At 30.6% G+C, this 26,704-nt stretch overlaps 1 protein-coding gene across 3 annotated transcripts in view; it reads left to right on the forward strand.

Annotated features, from left to right (window-relative positions):
- The window catches only part of jar (Myosin heavy chain 95F jaguar), a 65,743-nt gene that overhangs the window by 31,807 nt on the left and 7,232 nt on the right, over positions 1–26,704 (forward strand). For all 3 annotated transcript variants that reach the window (XM_075292577.1, XM_075292579.1, XM_075292578.1), the window contains exons 2-11: positions 4,836–5,024; positions 18,629–18,702; positions 18,837–18,966; positions 19,068–19,229; positions 19,295–19,557; positions 21,062–21,468; positions 21,525–22,266; positions 22,545–22,977; positions 23,046–23,287; positions 23,355–23,453. In XM_075292577.1, coding sequence (XP_075148692.1) covers positions 4,836–5,024; positions 18,629–18,702; positions 18,837–18,966; positions 19,068–19,229; positions 19,295–19,557; positions 21,062–21,468; positions 21,525–22,266; positions 22,545–22,977; positions 23,046–23,287; positions 23,355–23,453 — 2,741 coding nt within the window. The remainder of the gene's footprint in view (positions 1–4,835; positions 5,025–18,628; positions 18,703–18,836; positions 18,967–19,067; positions 19,230–19,294; positions 19,558–21,061; positions 21,469–21,524; positions 22,267–22,544; positions 22,978–23,045; positions 23,288–23,354; positions 23,454–26,704) is intronic.

A 26,704-nucleotide genomic window follows, 5' to 3' on the forward strand; every position in this document is an offset into this window, starting at 1 on the left:
TACGAAAAATAAATGCATTTCCCAATTATACTCTCATATTCTCATTATTTTTATCTACACACCTGTTGTAGACAACAATCCAGGGTTGTCATAGTTTTTATGTGTTTCTATACCAAATTCTATTTTAAAAACAAAATATGAAAATAGAGATGAAGCTTTTGATGCAATCCAAAAATATTAATAAGAGACATAGGAAGAACTTTAACAAGTAATCTCTGAGTTGGAGATCAAGTTTCAAAAAATCTAAAATGTCCAAATGGGGACCGAAGTATGTACAATAAACAGAAGTGACAACTATATGAAAATTCAATTTTTTTATACGTTTGTATATGTTTTATTTTGAGTGCAATCGACTTTCTCATTTGGTGAAATTTCTCAGCAGTAAGTTTTTTTGGTCGAAATCGATCTCTTGATTCTTATTAGATATAAATACACCTTGCATATGGTAATAGACTCTATAAATTTATTTGGATCGTAAATCGATCTTTTTTACCATCTTCAAATATATATTTTTTTGAAAAATGGAATGAATCGTTTAATTGACTTTTGACAAATAGAAAAATAGAATTTTGACAGTGACCAAAAACGGTTATCGAACTTTGATAGCTAGCAAAATCGACTAATGGAACTTTAATGAAAAAAAATCTAATTAGAATTAAAAGAGCAAAATTATGAGGTTTATTATGCAGATAATCCATCCAAATGATTTTTTTGGGCATATCATAATTTGACATGTGTTTTATTTAAATTTCAAATCATCAAGCTTATTGGGTCATTATAAAATTTCCCTTTAAGCTAATGCAGTTGGCCAAGCTAAGCTCCGATTTTTTTTAATTTGAAAATTCCCAACAAAAATTTTCCAAACTGCGAAACTCGATTTTCACAATTTTGAAAAGATGACGTTTCGATTTATTTTTTGATTGATTCCATAAAAAATATAAGTTATGGAATTAACTTATATAAATAAATTTTAGTTTAATAAAATAAAAACAAGTAAATACGGCCGTCAGTTCGGCCTGGCCTGAAATCTGCTTCTCCAGGAGGGTCAAGAAGTAAAATCAGGAGATCGGTGAAAAATCGTCTTTTCAATAATCGCAAAACTCCAATGTCTTTGAAATATTTTGAATAGATTAAAAGTCAAAATATCAACATAATCGAAAGTAGACTTTTTCAAATTAAACCTAGACATTTTTAAATTCTTATAAAATGGAATAGTCGACGTTTTGATTCTCGTTACATTCAGTTCAGATCAGGGTTGCCATTTTGGTCCGATCGGACCAAAATTTGTCCAAAAAATTATTAAACTTTAAATTTGGTCCGATGGTCGGACCAAATCGAATTTGGTTGATTTTGGTGCATTTTCGTCAAATCGGTAATTTTTCACAATTTTTAAAATTTTGAAAAAATTTTCTGTAGAAATAAAATTTTGACAAAAACTTCTATAGAAATAAAATTTTAACAATATTTTCTATAGAAATACAATTTTGACTAAATTTTCTATAGACAAAATTTCCTAAAGAAATTATATTTTGACAAAAATTTATATAGAAATAAAATTTTGCAATAATTTTCTATAAAAATAAAATTTTGGCTAAATTTTTTATAGAAATAAAATGTTGGCTAAATTTTTTATAGAAATAAAATTTTGACAAAATTTTTTATCGAAGAAAACAATTTTGTTAAAATTTTAACTTTTAAATTATATTAATGTTATTTGGAAAAATTGTCCGCTGGTAGCAATTTTGGTCCAATTTTGGAAAAATGTTGGTCCAAAATAAAAATTCATTGTGGCACCGCTGGTTCAGATTTAGACACGATAGCTACCATTTAAAGGGTACAGAGAAAAAAAATCACGAAAATATTTCCAATTAAAAATTTAAGCAGAAAACGTAATCAATTAAAAACTCGAAATCAATTAAATAAAAATTGAAAATTAAATACATTTAAAAGAACGACTGAATTTTTTTAAATGTTTAATCAAAACGTTAATTTTCCCAATTAACAGTTTAATTAAAAAAATATTTCCACACAGAAAACAATTTTTCAATCAGGAAATTAAGTGGATCCAATTAATTTTTTAATTGAGGCAATTAACTATTTATTGTGTTATTTTTTATTTATTTATAATTCTTTATCCTTGAGATTACAAAAATATTAATAATTTTAACAAGAATTTATACTTTCTTAAGAATTTTCTGATTATAATTATATTTGGATTTTTCGTTATAGTTGAGTCAAAATTTAATGTACAATTAAAAAATTTTAAATAATTTTTTAATTGCACAGAAAAAATAAAATCACCAACATATTTCCAATTAAAAATTTGATTGAAATTGAAACTGTAAATAATTAAAAAAATGATTGATACAATTAACGTTTTAATCTAATTAAATTATCCCATTTAACACTTTAATTGAATAAAAAATATATCTAATTGAAAATTTAATTTGAATTTAAACGATTTTGTTTGTCCAAACCTCGTATAAACTTCCAAGAAAATTTATGCAAATAAATAAGCAATAAAACAATAAATAAATTTTAAATTAAAAAATTAATTGAGTCATGCGACCAAAATCGGTTAAATTCTTAATTGGACCAATTAAAAAATAATTAAATTAAATAATTGATAAATAAGTAAAATATAATTTTTTTTAATTAATTCTGCGATTGATACTATCATTTTCGTAATTGAAGCAATTTCAATTAAAAAAATAATTGAATCAATTAATTACACTATCAAATCATATTTTTTTCTGTGATTGGAACGAGAATGTTGGTCTAAATAGTAGTGGAGGATGTAAAATAATTGATTCCACCCCACTAAAGGGTGATACGGTCAAAATTTGGTCAATATAAACTTGACGTATTTCTTTCAATTTTGCATTTAAAAAACCTGAACACCCCTCATTTTGAAGGTGTGTGTGTGTAGAATGTTGCTCCTATTCTGATCTTGGAATTCACTCTTCAGTTGTCAAAATGCCGTCCAAGCAAGAAGAGCAGCGTATCAAAATTTTGCTCGCGCATCGCGCAAATCCGAGCTACTCGCACGCAAAGCTGGCAAAATCGCTAAACGTTGCCAAATCAACCGTTACAAATGTAATTAAAGTGTTTGGGGAACGTTTGTCGACAGCCAGGAAGTCTGGATCGGGGGGAAATCGAAAACCGGAAGCCGCTGAGACGACAAAGAGAGTTGCCGGTATTTTCAAGCGAAACCCTAACCTCTCTCTCCGAGATGCCGCAAATAAGCTGGGTGTATCGTCTACAACCGTGCATCGAGCCAAAAAACGAGCCGGACTATCGACTTACAAGAAGGTAGTGACTCCAAATCGCGATGATAAACAAAATACGACGGCCAAAACGCGATCCCGGAGGCTGTACACGACGATGCTGACGAAGTTTGACTGAGTGGTAATGGACGACGAAACCTACGTCAAAGCAGACTACAAGCAGCTTCCGGGACAGGAATTTTATACTGCAAAAGGAAGGGGAAAGGTAGCACATAAAACTGTCAAAGTTCGCAAAGAAATGTCTGGTTTGGCAAGCCATCTGTACCTGTGGCTTGAAAAGCAGCATTTTCATAGTTTCCGGGACTGTCAACCAAGAAATTTACGTGAAAGAGTGTTTGAATAAACGTGTGCTGCCTTTCCTGAAGAAACACGGTTGTTCCGTACTGTTTTGGCCGGATTTGGCATCTTGCCATTACGGTAAAAAGGCCATGGAGTGGTACGCCGCCAACAACGTGCAGGTGGTTCCTACGGACAAGAACCCTCCCAACACGCCAGAGCTCCTCCCAATTGAGAAATACTGGGCTATTGTCAAGCGGAAGCTAAAGAAGACCAAAAAACTGCTAAGGACGAGCAGCAGTTCAAGGCAAACTGGCTTTCTGCGGCGAAGAAGGTGGACAAGGTGGCTGTACAAAATCTGATGGCAGGTGTCAAGCGTGAGGCCCGGCAATTCGGATTTGGAAAAGCGAAAGCCTAACTGAATATTTTTCCTGAAGTTTATACTAATTGAACTTGAAAAAGAAATTTAATTTGATTTTTTAAATAAACGATTTCACCGATTTACACGCGTTTTCCCTTGACCAAATTTTGACCGTATCACCCTTTAGCCTGTTTCATTTATGAAACATAACCTAATTATCACCGATTTAAAGGTCTCTTATACTATTGTTTCTCGTCCATTTTATTTGTTGATGGCAACTCTACTACAACCCATGGTTAGAACATACCAACCTTATCTCTGACGTTAAAACACAACTCATTTCAACCCGATGGAGAAGGTGGTGGTGGGTTATTCGAACTTCAGAAATTGTACATTCATTTAGTCTTAACTTGAACGTTCGTCCGGTAACAATTTCATTTGAATTTTCTTTAAAAAAAAATAACAACTCTATTGTTTTATGTTTGGGTGTATTCGCTGTTTTTGTTTATCTATTAACAAACATCTAATCAGAAGAGAACACTACTAAATTACCGGTGAGTGCATTGAATTGTATGAGTGTTTGAGAGATCTAACGTATGCAAAATAGTACAGCGAGAGATAGAGAGTTAGCTCATAGGAAATTAGATATTGTTTACTAATGTGTTGATTCGTCACCTGTTTATTAACTGTCATTCTAAAATTTACTTTTGCTCAAATACGAATTATATACAAATGTGAAAGGGTTTATCCCCTTTCTTCTCTGATAAGATTACAATTTGTATTCGCTTCTTTTTTATAAGTCAACAAAATGTCTATTTAACAATTCTAATTATATTTTAAACTTGTGTTTTTAGTTTATGTGTTGTTTTAATATCTTTTGTAATGTTCTGTTTTGTCTTTTTCAATTTCAGTTCGCAAAATGGACACACAACTTGTGTGGGCCCGTGATCCCATCGAGGGCTACATACAGTGCCGAATCTCGGAGATTGGTGCTAAAGATTTCGAAGTAACTCCACTCGATCGTAAATATCCAAAGCGATCATGTCACATGGATGATATTTTCTCATCGTGTGATGGACCTCAAGATCATGATGATAACTGTAAGTATTACTTTAGTCGTTTGTTCTATTGTTAGGTCTGATGTTTATGGTCTTAACCCTCCGATGAGTGGTAAGGTCCCCGTGGAAGTTTTTGACTTTTATTATTTCAAAACTCCGACAGATTTATGCATGAATAAAAGTCAGAAAAGTCCACAGGGAACTTAGGACCATCGGTGGGTTAAAAATGTTAAAAGTAAGTCGATAACTGTATTTAAGTTTCGTATTAGCTATTTTCTAGAAATATTTTGAAAAATTTGCACATTATTAAATAATCATAAATGTTTTTAGGAAACATTGCTAAAGGACTTATAAAAATCATAATAGGATATAAAATTTTACTTTTTTATTCATTATTATTGTTTTTATTTCAACTTGAAACAATACGTTAACTAAACTACAAGAGTAGCTAAACCAACAGAGGAAAAGGATGTTAATTCATATTTAATTTTTGTTAAGAAAATTGCTCCATCTCCCAACGAAGTTATCTATAAACGAGTAAGTAAAGTAGAAAGTTGGGAGGGGCCCGGGGAGGTATCAATTGTATAGGTTTGGGAGAGACCGCATTTCCATATTTAGGAACATTAAGGGGTACATGCCTATGAGAGTTTTTTTTTCATAATTTGAACAGAAATATCTGACTAATATTGAGTTCATTATTAAAAAAGAGGAAATCGCTCAATTAGTGTGGGTGATATATCCAAATTGGGAAATATATTTATATAAAAGCTACATGTAAGTCTAAATACGATCGGCTTATAGATCAAACTTTGAAATTTGAGTAACATGGGATATTAATAAGAGTATTATGACCAAATTTGGCAAAATCGAGCGATACATATATATGGGAGTTATATCTAAATCTGAACCGATTGAAATGATATTTTGCAGGTTTGCTTGATATCATAGAAGGTTACCTTGTGCTGAATTTTGAGTAAGATCGGTTAATAAATAAGGGTACTATAACCAAATTTTATAAAATCGGGGATACATATACATATATGGGAGCTATATTTAAATCTGAACCGATTTCCATGATTTTTTGCACATATAGTTAGTACTACAGAAGATTAGAGTAAGCCTACTTTGAGTAAGATCGGTTGATAAAATAGGGTATTATAGCCAAATTTGGGAAAATCGGGCGATACATATACATATATGAGAGCTATATCTAAATTTGATCCGAATTCCAATTTCAATAGCGTTCGTCCTTGTGCCAGGCTTTCGCTTTTCCAAATCCGAATTGCCGGGCCTCACGCTTGACACCTGCCATCAGATTTTGTACAGCCACCTTGTCCACCTTCTTCGCCGCAGAAAGCCAGTTTGCCTTGAACTGCTGCTCGTCCTTAGCAGTTTTTTTTTGTCTTCTTTAGGCTCCGCTTGACAATAGCCCAGTATTTCTCAATTGGGCGGAGATCTGGCGTGTTGGGAGGGTTCTTGTCCTTGGGAACCACCTGCACGTTGTTGGCGGCGTACCACTCCATGGCCTTTTTACCGTAATGGCAAGATGCCAAATCCGGCCAAAACAGTACGGAACAACCGTATTTCTTCAGGAAAGGCAGCAGAGGTTTATTCAAACACTCTTTCACGTAAATTTCTTGGTTGACAGTCTCGGAAGCTATGAAAATGCTGCTTTTCAAGCCACAGGTACAGATGGCTTGCCAAACCAGATATTTCTTTGCGAAGTTTTACAGTTTTTGTGCTTGAAAATATCTGCTACCTTTCCCGTATACGGCAAAAGGTATAAAACTCCTGTCCCGGAAGTTGCTTGTAGTCGGCTTTGACGTAGGTTTCGTCGTCCATTACCACGCAGTCAAACTTCGTCAGCATCGTCGTGTACAGCCTCCGGGATCGCGCTTTGGCCGTCGTATTTTGTTTATCATCGCGATTTGGAGTCACTACCTTCTTGTACGTCGATAGTCTGGCTCGATGCACGGTTGTAGACGATACACCCAGCTTATTTGCGGCATCTCGGAGAGAGAGGTTAGGGTTTCGCTTGAAACTACCGGCAACTCTCTTTGTCGTCTCAGCGGCTTCCAGTTTTCGATTTCCCCCCGATCCAGACTTCCTGGCTGTCGACAAACGTTCCCCAAACACTTTAATTACATTTGTAACGGTTGATTTGGCAACTTTTAGCGATTTTGCCAGCTTTGCGTGCGAGTAGCTCGGATCTTCGCGATGCGCGAGCAAAATTTTGATACGCTGCTCTTCTTGCTTGGACGGTATTTTGACAACTGAAGAGTGAATTCCAAAATCAAAATAGGAGCAATATTCTACACACACACACCTTCAAAATGAGGGGTGTTCAGGTTTTTTAAATGCAAAATTGAAAGAAATACGTCAAGTTTATATTGACCAAATTTTGGCCGTATCACCCTTTATATGGGAGCTATATCTAAATTTGATCCGAATTTCAAATTCCATATTCAATAGCGTTCGTCCTTGTGCCAAAAAAACGCCATATACCAAATTTGATCAAAATCGGTTAATAATTGCGACCGGAATCCTGTGAACAACAAATACATGGACAGACACACACTCAAAAAAAAAATCGCTTCTGTAACATATGCCCCAAACACATTTTGCTTCAAGCTTATATATTTTCAGGATTGGTCCAAACAAAATATTGTTTGTATTGTTCAAACATATTATGTTTCACCTTAGGGCATACACTGGTAGTAAAAAATTTTAATGAAATTTTCCTTGTGTTCAATGCTAAAACAGAAGAGAATTCTCAAAAATAGTTCGAATGAAGTACAGTTCGTTTGGTTTGGTAGATCATTTTCCCCATAAAACAATTTCCTTTTTTGTTTATATACCCATGGTCGTTTTACCTTTATGCACGGTTGAAAAAGACTGTTTTTCATATGTTTGGCTATAAACATTATATGTTTGGAACACAATTTTTTAAACACAATATTTTTGAGTGCAAGCATATAATGTTCATAAACTAGCATAACATGTTTGGGACATATATGTTAATATGTTAGAACATATTATGTTTGGGACATAAAATGTTTGTAAATATAATATGCTTGAATGCAAACATATATTAATTTAGAAATAGCCTATAAACATATATGTGTTTAGTAGCTTGGAGCGCTATTTAACAGGGAGCGATATTGAATTAAGTTGGTGGTTGTTGCTTGTTATTACAAAATTAACATTTTATTTTTCCTTGGGCAATTGATCAGCTACTTCTTTGATCCTTACAAACTGTGTGGTCCGCTGTTCGAATCCCCGTCCGGCAAAAGGTAAAATTAAAATAAAATAAAAAATCATAAAATTGAATAATTTCTTCTACAATGTTTGTATTACAGAAAAAGGTGCTAAGAACTAAAAAATCTCGTGGAAGTGAGAAAGATGTCGGGGAATATACAATTGGTTAGAAACAAAATTTTGAGCATTCAGGTCGAAAACCTATGTTGTTAGCACCTATATTACTTGTTTATTTTCATAATTCATTATGATTGTAAATATATAAATAAATAAATAAAATTTTGAGCACAATATTGTTTGGGAGAATTTTTTTTAAGCATATAATATTTTTGGGTGCAAAATGCTTCCAAACATATTATATGGTCACATAATAACATATTGTTTTTTGGAAGATAACATTATTGAATTTGGATGCAAAAATACAAAATGTTTGGAACTTAGACTACCCAAACATATATTGTTTAGACCAATATGCTTTCAAACATATTATATATTGGAAGAGATCAAACATATAAATGTTTGGGCAATACCCAAAAATGTATATGCTTGAAGCAAAATATGTTTGGGAGTATATGTTACAGAAGCGATTTTTTGTGAGGGTGTGGGATCACTTCTTGTTAAGCCCATAAAAATGTCGCCATCATCTCTCTAGACGATGGGAAAGTTTTCGCCTTCTTCAGAGCTCGATCATCAAATGCAGTTTACTAATTTGACTATTACTGGTCTCACTGTTATACATGATCTCACTGTTATATTTGTCAAACACGTATGTCAGTGCATGGTATTTTTTGATTAACAACTCATTACACCGAAAAAAAGTAAACTATTTTATAGGAAGAATGAACTACCTCGCCCGAAAATTGAACTATTTTGTACTCCATCTTTTGAGATTTAATTCCATGAACTAAAAATACGGCTTTAGTGAAATAGAGGGTTCACTGTGTTTTGAGTGTATATATCTCATTAGACCATTTACGGAATGAAAAACAATTGTAAACTTTTTTATTCCGCTAAATTATTAACCATTTTCTACAAATGGGCCTAAGGTTTCAAAACCATAAACCAATCCCAAATACATCAATCAATGTAGATTATGGAAAATTTTTTTAGCACTAATTTGCATAATGGTTAGCAGATATTGACTTTTTTATTGTTAAGAAAACTTTAAACACCAAAGAAATTCGTGCATAACATGACATTATGATCATAATCATTTTCCACAGTTAGAAAGCAATCAAATAAAAGTGATATACATAAAGAAAACATAAAATAATTGATGTAAAATATGGAGTCATTTATAAGAAGAAAAAAAAAACTATACAATATGGATGGTAGTTGAATTAAAATTTCAACAAAGCAATGGTCGGATGACAATTCAAAAGTGCTTAGAGCAGGAAATAGGGAAAAAAGAAGAAAACATAAAAACGAAATAAACAATAAAAAACTCCTGCAGTCAAACATGATTATCCGGTAATTGTTGTTATCCCATAGTCATAGAAAGCAAAAGGGACGACATAAAGACCAACTTGGCCACATCTGAAAGCAGAGATTTTCCACTAAGACCATTGTTAGTTGAAACAAGCCACTGGCGATTTTAGGTCAATCGAGTTTATATGGATAGGTCGTAAAATTTTATATGGAAAATAGGGTTGTTAAAATTGCACTTTCTGCTGAAATATCAATTTAAATATAATACAAAGTGTTAATATAAATATAAATATAAATATAAATATAAAAATATAAATATAAATATAAATATAAATATAAATATAAATATAAATATAAATATAAATATAAATATAAATATAAATATAAATATAAATATAAATATAAATATAAATATAAATATAAATATAAATATAAATATAAATATAAATATAAATATAAATATAAATATAAATATAAATATAAATATAAATATAAATATAAATATAAATATAAATATAAATATAAATATAAATATAAATATAAATATAAATATAAATATAAATATAAATATAAATATAAATATAAATATAAATATAAATATAAATATAAATATAAATATAAATATAAATATAAATATAAATATAAATATAAATATAAATATAAATATAAATATAAATATAAATATAAATATAAATATAAATATAAATATAAATATAAAAATAAATATAAATATAAATATAAATATAAATATAAATATAAATATAAATATAAATATAAATATAAATATAAATATAAATATAAATAGTAAGCCAATGAAACAAAATCATTAATACAACGAAATTGTTCGTTATTATAACGAATTTTCTGTTAATCAACGTAACGTTTCATACTATTAACGACTATTTTCATTGTATTAATGAAAATGTTTCGTTATATCAATGAACATTTTTCGTTGGCTGACTATTAATGAAATTTTCTTTGTGTGTGGGCGCATTTGTAGTAAAATTTACAAATTTTGCACAAGGAGAACAATTCGTACTATAGTCAAGTGTGCCGAATTTGATTTAAATCGGTCCAGATTTAGATATAGCACCCATATATATCTTTCGCCCGATATGGACTTATATGGCCCCAAAAGCCTGGGTTTTACCCTAATTTGGTTGACATTTTGCACTAGGACTACAATTAGTAGAGTAGTCAAGTGTGCCAAATTTAATTGAAATCGGTTCAGATTTAGATATAGCTCCCATATATATCTTTCGCCCGATATGGACTTATATGGCCCCAGAAGCCAAAGTTTTACCCTAATTTGGTTGACATTTTGCACTAAGAGTACAATTAGTAGTGTAGTCAAGTGTGCCAAATTTAATTGAAATCGGTTCAGATTTAGATAAAGCTTCCATATATATCGTTCGCCCGATTTGCACTCTATATATATATATATATATATATATATATATATATATATATATATATATATATATATATATATATATATATATATATATATATATATATATATATATATATATATATATATATATATATATATATATATTGTAATACATAGCTATTGACCGATAAATCATAAATACACTTTTGTAAAGTTGCCTAAAAATTGCTTCAGATTTAAATGTTTTCCATAATTGTTTACTAACATTGTTTTTGACAAAGACAATAAACTCTAGGAAGATAGGAAATTGGCTACTGAGGAGATCAAACCATTTACCGTGTTAGTTTCATACTCGAACCAAACGCGTATACGACAAGTATTGACATAGCATTAAAATGCAAATAAAAATAAATTAAGTGCACGAAATAAATTTCCATAAAGGGGAAAATGTAATTTTTTTGTTGTAGCCTAAAATTTAACATTGTTTCATTAAGAAAATTAAGTTTTTCATTTAAAAAATAAAAACGAAAAATAAATAAAAAAAATTACAAACATGTATGGAACTGACATGGTAAATGCAACATTTGGTATGACGCAAGCCAATTTCCTATCTTCCTCAAGTTTATTGTCTTTGGTTTTTGATATGGCGAAAATGGGGATCAAAGTGGTGCAGGGTATAATATAGTCGGCATCGCCCGACTTTAGACTTTCCGTACTTTTTTTTATTAGGAAAAGACAATAATCGTAAATAAAAAAGTAAGACAGAAATTATTCTAAAACAATTATACTGTACAAATTCTTATATTGTCATGGTTCTAAAATACTTATATTGTAATTTTAAATAATTGATCGAAATTTTTTTGTTTTTAATTATAACAGATTTATAAATAACTTGATTAAGTTAAAAGCTTTATTGATTTCTTAATTTCGGGACTTTCAATAATGTTTTAATTGGTTCATTTACAAATTTAATTGGTTTCAAAATTCAATTAAAGTTTTATTTGAGGCAATTAATTATTTATAGTAAAGGGTGATACGGTCAAAATTTGGTCAATATAAACTTGACGTATTTATTTCAATTTTGCATTTAAAAAACCTGAACACCCCTCATTTTGAAGGTGTGTGTGTGTAGAATGTTGCTCCTATTTTGATTTTGGAATTCACTCTTCAGTTGTCAAAATGCCGTCCAAGCAAGAAGAGCAGCGTATCAAAATTTTGCTCGCGCATCGCGAAAATCCGAGCTACTCGCACGCAAAGCTGGCAAATTCGCTAAAAGTTGCCAAATCAACCGTTACAAATGTAATTAAAGTGTTTGGGGAACGTTTGTCGACAGCCAGGAAGTCTGGATCGGGGCGAAATCGAAAACCGGAAGCCGCTGAGACGACGAAGAGAGTTGCCGGTAGTTTCAAGCGAAACCCTAACCTCTCTCTCCGAGATGCCGCAAATAAGCTGGGTGTATCGTCTACAACCGTGCATCGAGCCAAAAAACTAGCCGGACTATCGACTTACAAGAAGGTAGTGACTCCAAATCGCGATGATAAACAAAATGCGACGGCCAAAGCGCGATCCCGGAGGCTGTACACGACAATGCTGACGAAGTTTGACTGCGTGGTAATGGACGACGAAACCTACGTCAAAGCCGACTACAAGCAGCTTCCGGGACAGGAGTTTTATACGGCAAAAGGAAGGGGAAAGGTAGCAGATATTTTCAAGCACATAAAACTGTCAAAGTTCGCTAAGAAATATCTGGTTTGGCAAGCCATCTGTACCTGTGGCTTTAAAAGCAGTATTTTCATAGCTTCCGGGACTGTCAACCACGAAATTTACGTGAAAGAGTGTTTGAATAAACGTCTGCTGCCTTTCCTGAAGAAACACGGTTGTTCCGTACTGTTTTGGCCGGATTTGGCATCTTGCAATTACGGTAAAAAGGCCATGGAGTGGTACGCCGCCAACAACGTGCAGGTGGTTCCCAAGGACAAGAACCCTCCCAACACGCCAGAGCTACGCCCAATTGAGAAATACTGGGCTATTGTCAAGCGGAACCTAAAGAAGACCAAAAAACTGCTAAGGACGAGCAGCAGTTCAAGGCAAACTGGCTTTCTGCGGCGAAGAAGGTGGACAAGGGTGCTGTACAAAATCTGATGGCAGGTGTCAAGCGTGAGGCCCGGCAATTCGGATTTGGAAAAGCGAAAGCCTAACTGAATATTTTTCCTGAATTTTATACTAATTGAACTTGAGAAAAAGAAATTTAATTTGATTTTTCCTTGGCCAAATTTTTGTTTTTGACCAAATTATTGTTTATAATTAGGTTTCCTTTAAATTAAATATTTTTTTTATTATTTGACAAGATGTTATGAATTTTCCGATTATAATTATAGTTAGATTTTTTTTAAAGATTTGGCTCAAAATTTAATGAAACTAATTATTTCCAAACAAAATTTTCAATTGGAATAATGTTTATTTTTATTCAATAAAAATGGAAAAGTAGTTTATATTTTGATTAAAAATTTTAAATTTTGCAATTACTTTGCTTAATTGACTTTTGATTTTATTTGATCAACGGTCATTTTCATGTAGCTCCGTTAGGCTTTAACTGCCAGTTACACGCAAAAAAATAATTCTTTCCTCCCAAACGAAATTTTAGACAAACAAAGTTCGTTTCTCATTTGCTTTTCGCTGTAAGGAAGTGTATTTGGAAGAAAAGTATATACTTTTTGTGATAAACGTTTATTCTTTTCCAGGATGTAGAAACAATTTCATAAAGACAAACTCAAAAAAAAACATTGTTTTCTTGCTAATTGCATTTTCTCTCACATCTTTCTCACATCCCCGAGATTTTTTAGTTCTTAACACCTTTTCCTGTAATACCAACAATGTAGAAGAAATTATACGATTTTATAAATTTTTAAAATTATAAGTTATATTTATATAGCATAGCTTGCGGCGCCCATGAATCGAATAAACAAAGTTTATTTAACAGAAATAAACATTTAGTTTGGCACCGTGGAGCAGTGGTTGCTACGTCCGACTTGCATGCCAAGGGTCGTGGGTTCGATCCCTGCTTCGACCAAAGTTTTTTTTTTGTTTTTTTTTTTTTACATATATACCAGATATGTTCGGAAGATTCCGAAAAAATGTTCAACATTACATTGTAGTATATTAAATTTTGAACTGTAAAATGTGTCTTATTAAAGACCTAAATTCAGAAAAGAACAGTGTTTGATATAAACGAAATGGACTGTGTTGTTGTTTCAAAAATAACTTTTTTTTATTGAAAAAATAAAAACTTTGTAACAAACGAATTTTTTTTGGTGATAAAAGTTTAAAATTTTCGAAGCAATTCAAAAAACTCTAACAAAAGAAAAACGTTTTCGGTACACGTTTTCATAACGTTTTTTTTTTTTTTCTTTGCGTGTAACAGAAAGTAAATTCCAAATATCTTCTCTCCGGTTAACTTTAACTGAAAAAATTTCGGCAGTTAAGTTCCTAACTGCCATGTGGAATATATAAGCAAGATGACAGCTATACCCATAATGTGCTTTAAAACTTCGTTAGTTAACGGAGCACTAACGGAGCTTCATGAAAATGGGCGTAAATAGTTAATTGTAGCCGTCAAATTGTTCAAACATCTATCAATTTTTTAATTGGAATTATTTGGTGATATTTTTTCTGTGTATGTGGCAACATAGAAATCGATTTTCAAAAATCTGAATGAAGATTTGGCAAATGTTTCAAATGTCATGCCATGAAGATAATATACAAAATTGTATACCTACAAGTAGTTAAATAAACAGTCAATCTCCATTACCATAGTTAACCCATTTTAAACAAAAATTATGCCCATAAATTTCCATATAATTTTGATGTCATTGATGCAATTTATGAAAATGTCACACAATGATTTGCTTCTGGTTCCATTGTGCTAACAAATCGTACCCCATTTGGTCGAGTAATAAATAAATGCTTAAATTAAATAGATTTACTTGTTCTTAAGAAGGAGGTTAGAAATCTGTATGCGCCGTACGAGTATAGACGTGAAGTAGACAGAATGACGGAAAGACTGTTGATATCTCTGCTTTGTTTGTTGAAGAAATTTAAGTTTTTTTTTTTTAATTTCTAAATTCAAAAATAGGTTTATGTAGATCACGTTTTCATTTATAACCATTTTTGATGATTTCTTTCAGTGATTTTGTTTTTTTTTTATTTTTTATTTAGAAGAAATTGAAACTGGAAACGAGTGTCTGTCTGCCTGTCGACGACAAACTGACTGTCTGTGTCTGCAATGAATACGATCTCTGGGTATGACTAGGAAAAAAGTCAATGAATTCTTAATGAATAATTTGCTGCATGCTTGGGTTTCTTCAACGTTATAGTTGTTCCTTCCTTTTTTACATAGTTCTTGACTTGTACAAATGTCACGTATTCCCTTCCAGCTCAACGATTTTTTATGTCGTTGCATTGTGTGGAATGTCATCCATGATTCCTTTTAGAGTAGTGGAGTTAGTTGTTTGTAGCTTTCATTGTTAAGGGTTTTGTCTTTTTACTCGTGCTAGTTGACCTGAGTAAGTTTTATGTCTTAACAATCTCTGCAAACATATTGTACTACATATGTTATAAGGATTAAGGAGTACAAAACTACTACTCCACTTTTACTCTACTATTGAAAGGACTAAAATAAGTTAGGAAAATCATCCAACATATGCAAAACCAACCACATTGGTTATGGTCATGGCATTTCCCCTTTGTTTGCAAGAGCTTAAAGGATATTACTTCCTTTAAGAGACTGTTTTAGGTTTTCGATTGAATACTCTTGATTGGTTGCCAACAACATAATAATGATGGGTACTTGTTTCTAGGAGAATTGGTTTATGTATTATGTAAATATTGACGTTTGGGTGTAGGACCGACCCCAATGGTCAAGCTCCAAAAAAATATTTAGCTTGGATACAAGCAACCAGAATTAATTGATTGATGAATGAAATATAATGATTTCGACAAACAAAAAACAAAATTAAGGGATTTGTAGCTATCGGTTGGCTGATAAGTCCCCGGTCTGACACATAGATGGCGTCGCTAGTATTAAATGCATATTACTTTTATATAGTACCAACCTTCAAATGATTCGTGTCAAAATTTGACGTTTGTAAGTCAATTAGTTTGTGAGATAGAGCGTCTTTTGTGAAGCAACTTTTGTTATTGTGAAAAAAATGGAAAAAAGGAATTTCGTGTTTTGATAAAATACTGTTTTCTGAAAGGAAAAAATACGGTAGAAGCAAAAACTTGGCTTGATAATGAGTTTCCGGACTCTGCCCTAGGGAAATCAACAATAATTGATTGGTATGCAAAATTCAAGCGTGGTGAAATGAGCACGGAGGACGGTGAACGCAGTGGACGCCCGAAAGAGGTGGTTACCGACGAAAACATCAAAAAAATCCACAAAATGGTTTTGAATGACCGTAAAATGAAGTTGATCGAGATAGCAGGGGCCTTAAAGATATCAAAGGAACGTGTTAGTCATATCACTCATCAATATTTAGATATGCGGAAGCTCTGTGCAACATGGGTGTCGCGCGAACTCACATTTGACCAAAAACAACGTGTTGATGATTCTGAGCGGTGTTTGCAGCTGTTAACTCGTAATACACACGAGTTTTTCCGTCGATATGTGACAATGGATGAAACATAGCTCCATCGCTACACTCCTGAGTCCAATCGACAGTCGGCTGAGTGGACAGCGACCGGTGAACCGTCTCCGAAGCGTGGAAAGACTCAAAAGTCCGCTGGCAAAGTAATGGCCTCTGGTTTTTGGGATGCGCATGGAATAATTTTTATCGATTATCTTGAGAAGGGAAAAACCATCAACAGTGACTATTATATGGCGTTATTGGAGCGTTTGAAGGTCGCGGCAAACGGTCCCATATGAAAACGGCAAATCGGCCCCATATGAAGAAGAAAAAAGTGTTGTACCACCAAGACAACGCACCGTGCCACAAGTCATTGAAAACGATGGCATAAATTCATGAATTGGGCTTCGAATTGCTTCCCCACCCACCGTATTCTCCAGATCTGGCCCCCAGCGACTTTTTCTTGTTCTCAGACCTCAAAACAATGCTCGCAGGGAAAAAATTTGGCTGCAATGAAGAGGGGATCGCCGAAACTGACGCCTATTTTGAGGCAAACCCGAAGGAGTACTACCAAAATGGTATAAAAAAATTGGAAGGTCGTTATAAACGTTGTATCGCTCTTGAAGGGAACTATGTTGAATAATAAAAAACGAATTTTGACAAAAAAATGTGTTTTTCTTTGTTAGACCGGGGACTTATCAGCCAACTGGTTATAAAACACTGTACCGATACAGAATATATTCGGCACACCTATTTATGCTCCTAGAATACCTCAAAATTTCATATTTCCCAAGAATTAAAATCGGGAGATCGGTCTATATGGGGACTATATCAAAACATGGGCCGGTACTCACCATTTTCGGCACACCTCTTTATGGTCCTAGAATACCTCTAGATTTCCTATTTCAGGCAAATTGGATAAAAACTACGGATTCTAGAAGCCCAAGAAGTAAAATCGGGAGATCGGTCTATATGGGGGCTTTACCAAAACATGGTCCGACACTCACCATTTTCTGCACACCTCTTTATGGTTCTAAAATACCGCTAGATGTCCAATTTCGGGCAAATTGGATAAAACCTACGGATTCTATCAGCCCAAGAAGTAAAATCGGGAGATCGGTCTATATGGGGGCTTTACCAAAACATGGTCCGATATTCACACTTTTCGGCACACCTCTTTATGGTTCTAGAATACCGCTAGATTTCCAATTTCAGGAAAATTGGATAAAACCCACGGATTATAGAAGCCCAAGAAGTAAAATCGGGAGATTGGTCTATATGGGGCTTTACCAAAACGTGGACCGAGACTCACCATTTGCGGCATACTCTTTATGGTCATAGAATACTTCTAGATTTCCAATTTCAGGCAAATTGGATAAAAACTACGGTCAAGACCTCAAATCCGGCGATCGGTTTATATGGGAGCTATATCAAAACCTGGACCGATATAGCCCATCTTCGATTCTGTGCCAAAGTTCAGGACGATAGCTCCATTATTGAAGACTGTAGCGTGATTACAACAGACAGACGGACATGCTTATATCGTCTTAGAATTTCTCCCTGATTAAGAATATATATACTTTATATAGGCGGAAATCGATATTTCGATGTGTTACAAACGGAATGGCAAACTTATTATACCCCCGTCACCATTCTATGGTGGTGGGTATAAAAAAGGTCCACTTGATTGGTTTGGCTTTTGCTTTTGTTTCGTTAGAAGTAGCCGCTAAAATTGGCCATCAAAATTAATAGCTAAATTGATAGATCGAAATTCACTATTCTGTTGGTTCAAGTTATCAGCAATCATTCAAATTAAAGTATAATAAAATTTTTCTGAAACATTGCGAATATGAAGCGTTTTTCCTACAATTACAAGCGGATATTTTATACCTTCCATGACAGAGAACTAATTGCAATTTTCTATTTTCTTTTTTTACTTGCAGGCGAACTAATGCTTTTAAATGAAGCCACATTTCTGGATAATTTAAAAACACGTTATTACAAAGACAAAATCTATGTAAGTAATTTAACCCTAGCGATAGGCACTATTTACTAATAGAAATATTTCATTATGTAGGGTTAAACTCTAAATTCTTTATCTAAAGATTTTGAAAACACAAAATCATTTTGAATTATTTTCCCCTTTTTCAGACATTTGTGGCAAATATTTTAATAGCCATAAATCCATATCGTGAAATAACAGATCTCTATGCACCTGCGACTATAAAGAAATATAATGGACGTTCCTTGGGTGAATTACCACCCCATGTGTTTGCCATAGGTAAGGAAAACTAAAAAACAAAATAAATAAACAAAATATTTACTTTCATATAACAATTACAATTTTATATTATTTAATATTTTCTCTTTTCGTACTTTCAGCCGATAAGGCTATACGTGATATGCGTGTATACAAAGCATCTCAATCGATAATTGTTTCTGGTGAATCAGGAGCCGGTAAAACCGAATCAACAAAATACCTATTAAAGTATTTATGTCATTCACATGACAGTGCTGGTCCCATAGAACAAAAAATCTTGGATGGTAAGTCACTACACGACCTTGCTATGTTTACCTATATTCATTTCTCCCGAAACTTTCCATTTTAGCCAATCCTGTGTTGGAAGCCTTTGGTAATGCCAAAACCACACGCAATAACAACTCATCACGCTTTGGCAAATTTATTGAAGTGCATTACGATGCCAAATGTCGGTTGGTCGGTGGTTACATATCCCATTATTTGCTTGAGAAAAGTCGTATTTGTTCTCAGAGTGCTGAGGAACGTAACTATCATGTATTCTATATGCTTTTGGCTGGGGCGCCACAACAATTGCGTGATAAATTAAGTTTGGGCAAACCAGATGATTATCGGGTAAGTGTAGAATGGAGAATACAATTTGCCTTCCATCCAAGTCCATCATTTTGTTATCTCTTCCGTAACATCTCCACACCACATGTTGTTGATGATGTGTGTTTACTTTTTTGCGTCACAAATTATTCTATTTTGAGGGACCTAATTGTAGGTGGAGGCAATGGTTACATTATAAACTATTTGATTAACTTGAATTTAAGATAGTGATAGTGAACGTTGTCTCTAATTTTAGATAATTGTTGTGTTAAATTGTGTTTGCACATATTTTAACAAATGGGAGTGATTTCAACGAGGTCATCTCAATGTTTTATTTTTTGGACTTTTTATTTATACGAAAATTTATCTATGTAACAAAAAAAATACATTTAGTTGGGTTGGATTTCTACTACAAAGTTCAAATAAAAGATATTGCAAATTTGTGGAATTCCATGTCTTCTAGATACCGGGGAATTAAAAAATGTCATGTTCATTTTTTTACCCTTCTCCATGATACAATTGTATACTAACCACTTGGAAATATTGGTCTCAGGCTCCATATAAAATTTTTTTTCTTGATCTTGGAGAAATCCAAAGTCGATCTGTCTGTGTCTTAATTGAGCTTTAAAAAATATTCAATTAAAAATTTAATTGATTCAACAAATTTTGTTAATTGAAATAAAAAATAATAGTTTCAATTAATATTTTAATTGGATCAATTAATTTGTTAATTGACTTTCAATTAATTTTTTTATTGGTACTATCATTTCATTAAATTTTGACAAAATTTTCTATAGAAATAAAAGTTCTTTGGAACACAATTTTCTAGAGAAATAAAACTTTGACAAAATTTTCTATAGAAATAAAATTTTGATAAACTTTTCTATAGAAATAAAATTTTGACAAAATTTTCTACAGAAATAAAATTTTGACAAAATTTTCTATAGAAATAAAATGTTGACAAAATTTTCTATGGAAATAAAATTTTGACAAACTTTTCTATAGAAATAAAATTTTGACAAAATTTTCTATAGAAATAAAATTTTCTATAGAAATAAATTTTCTACAGAACATACATATTGTATATAAATAAATTTTGACAAAATTTTCTATAGAAATAAATTTTCTTTGGAACACAATATTCTATAGAAATAAAACTTTGACAAAATTTTCTATAGAAATAAAATTTTGACAAAATTTTCAATAGAAATAAAATTTTGACAAAATTTTCTATGGAAATACAATTTTGACAAACTTTTCTATAGAAATAAAATTTTGACAAAATTTTCTATGGAAATAAAATTTTGACAAAATTTTCTAGTAAAATAAAATTTTGACAAAATTTTCTATAGAAATAAAATTTTGACTAGAAATAAAAATTTTATAATTTCTGTGACTTTCGTGTTTGAATCTGATTTTTTTTTGTGTTATGTTTAAATCAACAAGATATAATTGTATTATTATTGCGGAAATTACAACGGCAATCCAATTAAAAAATCATTTTTATTTCTTTTGTATTTCCTTTCAGTACCTTTCCGGTTGCACACAGTACTTTGCAAATGGCAAAACTGAACAACTTATACCATCGACACAAAAGTCGGCAGATCATATGAAAAATGGACCCCTAAAGGATCCAATTATAGATGATTACAATCATTTTCAAAATTTGGATAAAGCATTGGGACGCTTGGGTTTAAGTGAAGTACAAAAATTGGAAATCTATTCCTTAGTAGCAGCAGTATTGCATTTGGGCAACATATCATTTGAGGAAATACCAGATGATGTAAGAGGAGGATGTCAAGTTTCGCAATCATCGGAAAAATCGTTAACAACAACATGCCGTCTACTTGGTGTAGATCCAGATGAGCTAAGGCAGGCCTTGGTCTCCAGAGTTATGCAAAGTAAAGGAGGTGGCTTCAAAGGAACAGTGATAATGTAACATAAAATCAATTGCAATTGAAACTACGATAATTACTAATATTTTTTTATAGGGTTCCCTTGAAAATGTATGAGGCCTCCAATGCTCGTGATGCTTTGGCCAAAGCTATTTATAGCCGACTATTCGATCGCATTGTTGCTCTAATAAATCAAAGTATACCCTTTCAAGCTTCCAACTTCTATATTGGTGTTTTGGATATTGCTGGTTTTGAGTATTTCACGGTCAATTCATTTGAGCAATTTTGCATTAATTATTGCAATGAAAAATTGCAAAAATTCTTCAACGATAACATTTTGAAAAATGAACAAGAATTGTATAAGCGTGAAGGTCTTAATGTTCCTGAAATTACATTCACCGATAATCAAGATATTATAGAATTAATTGAAAATAAATCGAATGGTATCTTCACCTTGTTGGATGAGGAGAGTAAACTGCCTAAACCATCGCCCGTACATTTCACCAGTGAAGTGCATAATGCTTGGTCAAGTCATTATCGTTTGGGTTTGCCACGATCATCACGTCTTAAGGCTCATCGTACATTACGTGATGAAGAGGGTTTTCTTGTGCGTCATTTTGCAGGCGCTGTATGCTATAATACCGAACAGTTTATTGAAAAGAACAATGATGCATTGCATGCCTCACTCGAAGGTCTTGTGCAAGAATGTGAAAATCCCCTACTGAAATCGCTATTTCCTTCGGGTACAAGTTCGTCAAGAGGCAAGCTAAATTTCATATCAGTGGGCTCGAAATTCAGAACTCAATTAGCTGAACTTATGGATAAATTAGAGAAGAATGTAAGTAAAGAAAATGGCATTGAATATGGAAAATCTAACTTTAATCTCCTAACTCCAAATATATTAATCAATTAATTGATTCAAATCATTTAATTTATTTAGCTTTAATTGATTCAATTTAATTAATTCATTCAAATTTACTATTTTTATGTTAGCCTGATGTCAATGCAGGCTGGTTTTTCGTCCAAATTAATTACTTTACATATCATTACAATTCTAATAGGAGTTTATTGGATTTATTTATTATTTTGATATTTATTTTATTAATTTCTTTCTAGGGTACCAACTTTATTCGTTGTATCAAACCTAATAGCAAAATGATTGATCGTGAGTTCGAAGGTGGTTTGGCCTTAGCTCAGCTTAAATGTTCGGGAACCATTTCAGTTCTGGAGTTGATGGAACATGGTTATCCTTCACGTGTACCCTTTGCCGATCTCTATAATATGTATAAATCATTCTTGCCTCCTGAATTAGCCAAACTACCAGCACGCACTTTCTGTGAAGCTATGTTGCAATCTTTGAATTTGAGTTCCAAAGATTTTAAATTTGGCATAACAAAAGTATTTTTCCGCCCGGGTAAATTTGTAGAATTCGATCGTATTATGAAATCAGATCCTGAAAATCTATTGGCCATAGTGGCTAAGGTCAAAAAATGGTTAATCAGATCCAGATGGGTAAAATCGGCTTTGGGTGCTGTGTGTGTAATAAAATGTAAGTGATCCCATTTTGAAACGCACCATTTCTATCTACTAATTCCTTATAATTTTTGGTTATTATAGTACGCAATCGTATAAAATATCGCAACAAATGTGTTTTGGTTATACAAAGTACTGTGCGTGGTTTCTTGGCTCGTAAACATCATCGTCCTCGTTACCAAGGTATTGCTAAAATCAATAAGATTCGTTTGAATGCTCAAAAAACCGTAGAAATTGCCGGTGGTTTAAAGAAAGGTCGTGAGGAAATTTTAAATGAAGTTGCCGATATAAATCGTCAAATTGATGATACGATTCGAAAAATTAAGGTATTTTATATAGATTTACAATTCTGACCATAATATTCTAATTGTATTATTTTTTGTGTTTGTTTAGATGAATGAAAAAATTGCACCACGTGAAATTGATAGCCTTTATACCAATGTAATGGCTAACATGAATAAGATAACGGTTGACTTGAATACAAAATTAAAGGTAAGATACGAAAAAACTGTAGATCGACTTTGTGTAATCTTCAAAATTCTACTTTTGATTGTGTTTTACTCGAGTCAAATCAACTACCTTTTAAAAGTGATCGAATTCGATCAACCAACTTTTAACAAAAAAGTCTAAAAGTCAACATTGACTTGAAGAATAATACAATGTAGTTCTTTGTTTGCTGATAGCTTATCGTTTAAAGTTGCCTCTTCAAAAGTCGAATTTTAAAGAATCGTAAAAGTTGATAGCGCGGTTACAACTTGAGCCATAAATAATCTACCAAAATTTGGAAAAAAATTTACCAAAAAATTATCAAACAAAAAGACTTTATTTTACATAATTTTTGTTTTTTTTTTTTTTGTGGAAAAAATTTGTCAGAATGTTATTTCTATAGAAAATTTTATTTCATTAAAACTTTATTTCATTAAAAATTTTGTAAAATTTTATTTCTTTTAAAACTTTTGTTGAAATTTTATTTCTATAGAAGATTTTGTCAAAATTTTATTTCTATAAAAAATTTGTCAAAATTGTATTTCATTTGAAATATTTGTTAAAATTATATTTCTTTTGAAAATTTTGTCAACATTTTGTTTCCATAGAGTATTTCCTTAAAATTTTATTTCTATATAAAATTTCGTTAAAATTTAAAACTTTAATTTACATACTTTTATTTTTGTGGAAAATTTTATTTCTATCGAAAATTTTGTCAAAACTTTATTTCTTTAGAAAATTTCATTAAAATTTTATTTCTATAGAAAATTTTGTCAAATTTGTATTTCTATAGAAAATTTTATTTCATTAAAATTGTATTTCTTTTGAAAATTTTTGTCAAAATTTTATTTCGTTTGAAAATTTTGTCAAAATTTTATTTCTATAGAAAGTTTTGTCAAAATTTTATTTCTATAGAAAATTTATTTGTAAACTTTTATTTCTATAGAAAATTTTGTTTAAATTTTATTTCTTTTAAAAATTTTGATAAAATTTTATTTCTTTTAAAAAATTTGTTAAAATTTTATTTCTTTTGAAAATGTTGTCAAAATTTTATTTCTATAGAAAATTTCGTTAAAATGTTATTTCTATAGAAAGTTTGGTTAACATTTTATTTCAATAGAAAATTTTATTTCATTAAAAATTTGGTAAAATTTTATTTCTTTTAAAACTTTTGTTAAAATTTTATTTCTATAGAAAATTTTGTCAACATTTTGTTTCTTTTGAAAATTTTGTCAGAATGTTATTTCTATAGAAAATTTTATTTCATTAAAACTTTATTTCATTAAAAATTTGGTAAAATTTTATTTCTTTTAAAACTTTTGTTGAAATTTTATTTCTATAGAAGATTTTGTCAAAATTTTATTTCTATAAAAAATTTGTCAAAATTGTATTTCATTTGAAATATTTGTTAAAATTATATTTCTTTTGAAAATTTTGTCAACATTTTGTTTCCATAGAGTATTTCCTTAAAATTTTATTTCTATATAAAATTTCGTTAAAATTTAAAACTTTAATTTACATACTTTTATTTTTGTGGAAAATTTTATTTCTATCGAAAATTTTGTCAAAAATTTATTTCTTTAGAAAATTTCATTAAAATTTTATTTCTATAGAAAATTTTGTCAAAATTGTATTTCTATAGAAAATTTTATTTCATTAAAATTGTATTTCTTTTGAAAATTTTTGTCAAAATTTTATTTCGTTTGAAAATTTTGTCAAAATTTTATTTCTATAGAAAGTTTTGTCAAAATTTTATTTCTATAGAAAATTTATTAGTAAACTTTTATTTCTATAGAAAATTTTGTTTAAATTTTATTTCTTTTAAAAATTTTGATAAAATTTTATTTCTTTTAAAAAATTTGTCAAAATTTTATTTCATTTGAAAATTTTGTTAAAATTATATTTCTTTTGAAAATGTTGTCAAAATTTTATTTCTATAGAAAATTTCGTTAAAATGTTATTTCTATAGAAAGTTTGGTTAACATTTTATTTCAATAGAAAATTTTATTTCATCAAAAATTTGGTAAAATTTTATTTCTTTTAAAACTTTTGTTAAAATTTTATTTCTATAGAAAATTTTGTAAAAATTTTGTTTCTTTTGAAAATTTTGTCAAAATTTTATTTCTTTTAAAAATTTTGTCAAAATTTTATTTCTTTTAAAAATGTAAACTTTTATTTCTTTTAAAAATTTTGTTAAACTTTTATTTATTGTAAATTTAAAAATTTTATTTTATTTCAAAATTTTTAAATTTTGTCAAAATTTTATTTCTTTTGAAAAATTTGTCAAAATTTTATTTCTTTTCAAAATCGTTTTAAAAATTTTATTTCGTTTAAAATTTTTGTCAAAATTTTATTACATTAGAAATTTTGTCAAAATTTTATTTCTTAAAAATTTTGTCAAAATTTTATTTCTTAAAAATTTTGTCAAAATTTTATTTCTTAAAAATTTTGTCAAAATTTTATATCTTAAAAATTTTGTCAAAATGTTATTTCTTAAAAATGTAAAAATTGTATTTTATTTCAAAATTTTTAAATTTTGACAAAGTTTTATTTCTTTTAAAAAATTTGTCAAAATTTTATTTCTATAGAAAATTTCGTTAAAATTTTAAATCTATAGAAAATTTTGTCAACATTTTATTTCTATAGAAAAGTTTGTCACCATTTTATTTCTATAGAAAATTTGTGAAGTATCTCTTAGTTGAAGAGGAATATTTTGCAAAATCTACCAAAACAAAAATTCAACCAATCCACCAATCCACCAAACAGTAAAAAATCTACCATATTTGGTAGAATACTACCAACTGCAGCAACCGTGATAGTCGGCTTTTTTAAATTGTAAAACGTTGAAAAATTGAGTTCTAAATTTAAAAAGTAGATTTTAAATTTTTTTTAGAGATCGATTTTTTTCATATTGAAACAAGTCGAAACCCCAATTTTTCAAAATTTTGAAAAAGTCAAAATTTTAATTGAATTCTAAAAAAATTCCAATTAAAAATTCAATTGGTTCAACAAATTTTTTAATTGAAGGATAAATCGTCAGAAATGACAGAAATTAATAGGATCAATTACATTTTTAATTGACAAAAAAAAAATTTCTGTGTAGTCGTTTGTCTTATTTTTTCATGGTTAATTTCCCCTACGAATCTTCATTTTTACCCATAACTCACGTATTATGCCTGAGTTCCGTTTTAATTATGGCAATCGAATTTTAACACTCCGAGAAGTGAAAATGTTTTTAGCTTTCTGAGACCATTGAA

This window comes from Haematobia irritans, chromosome 1 (genome assembly GCF_050003625.1).
Source record: "Haematobia irritans isolate KBUSLIRL chromosome 1, ASM5000362v1, whole genome shotgun sequence".
Taxonomy (NCBI): Eukaryota; Metazoa; Arthropoda; class Insecta; order Diptera; family Muscidae; genus Haematobia; species Haematobia irritans.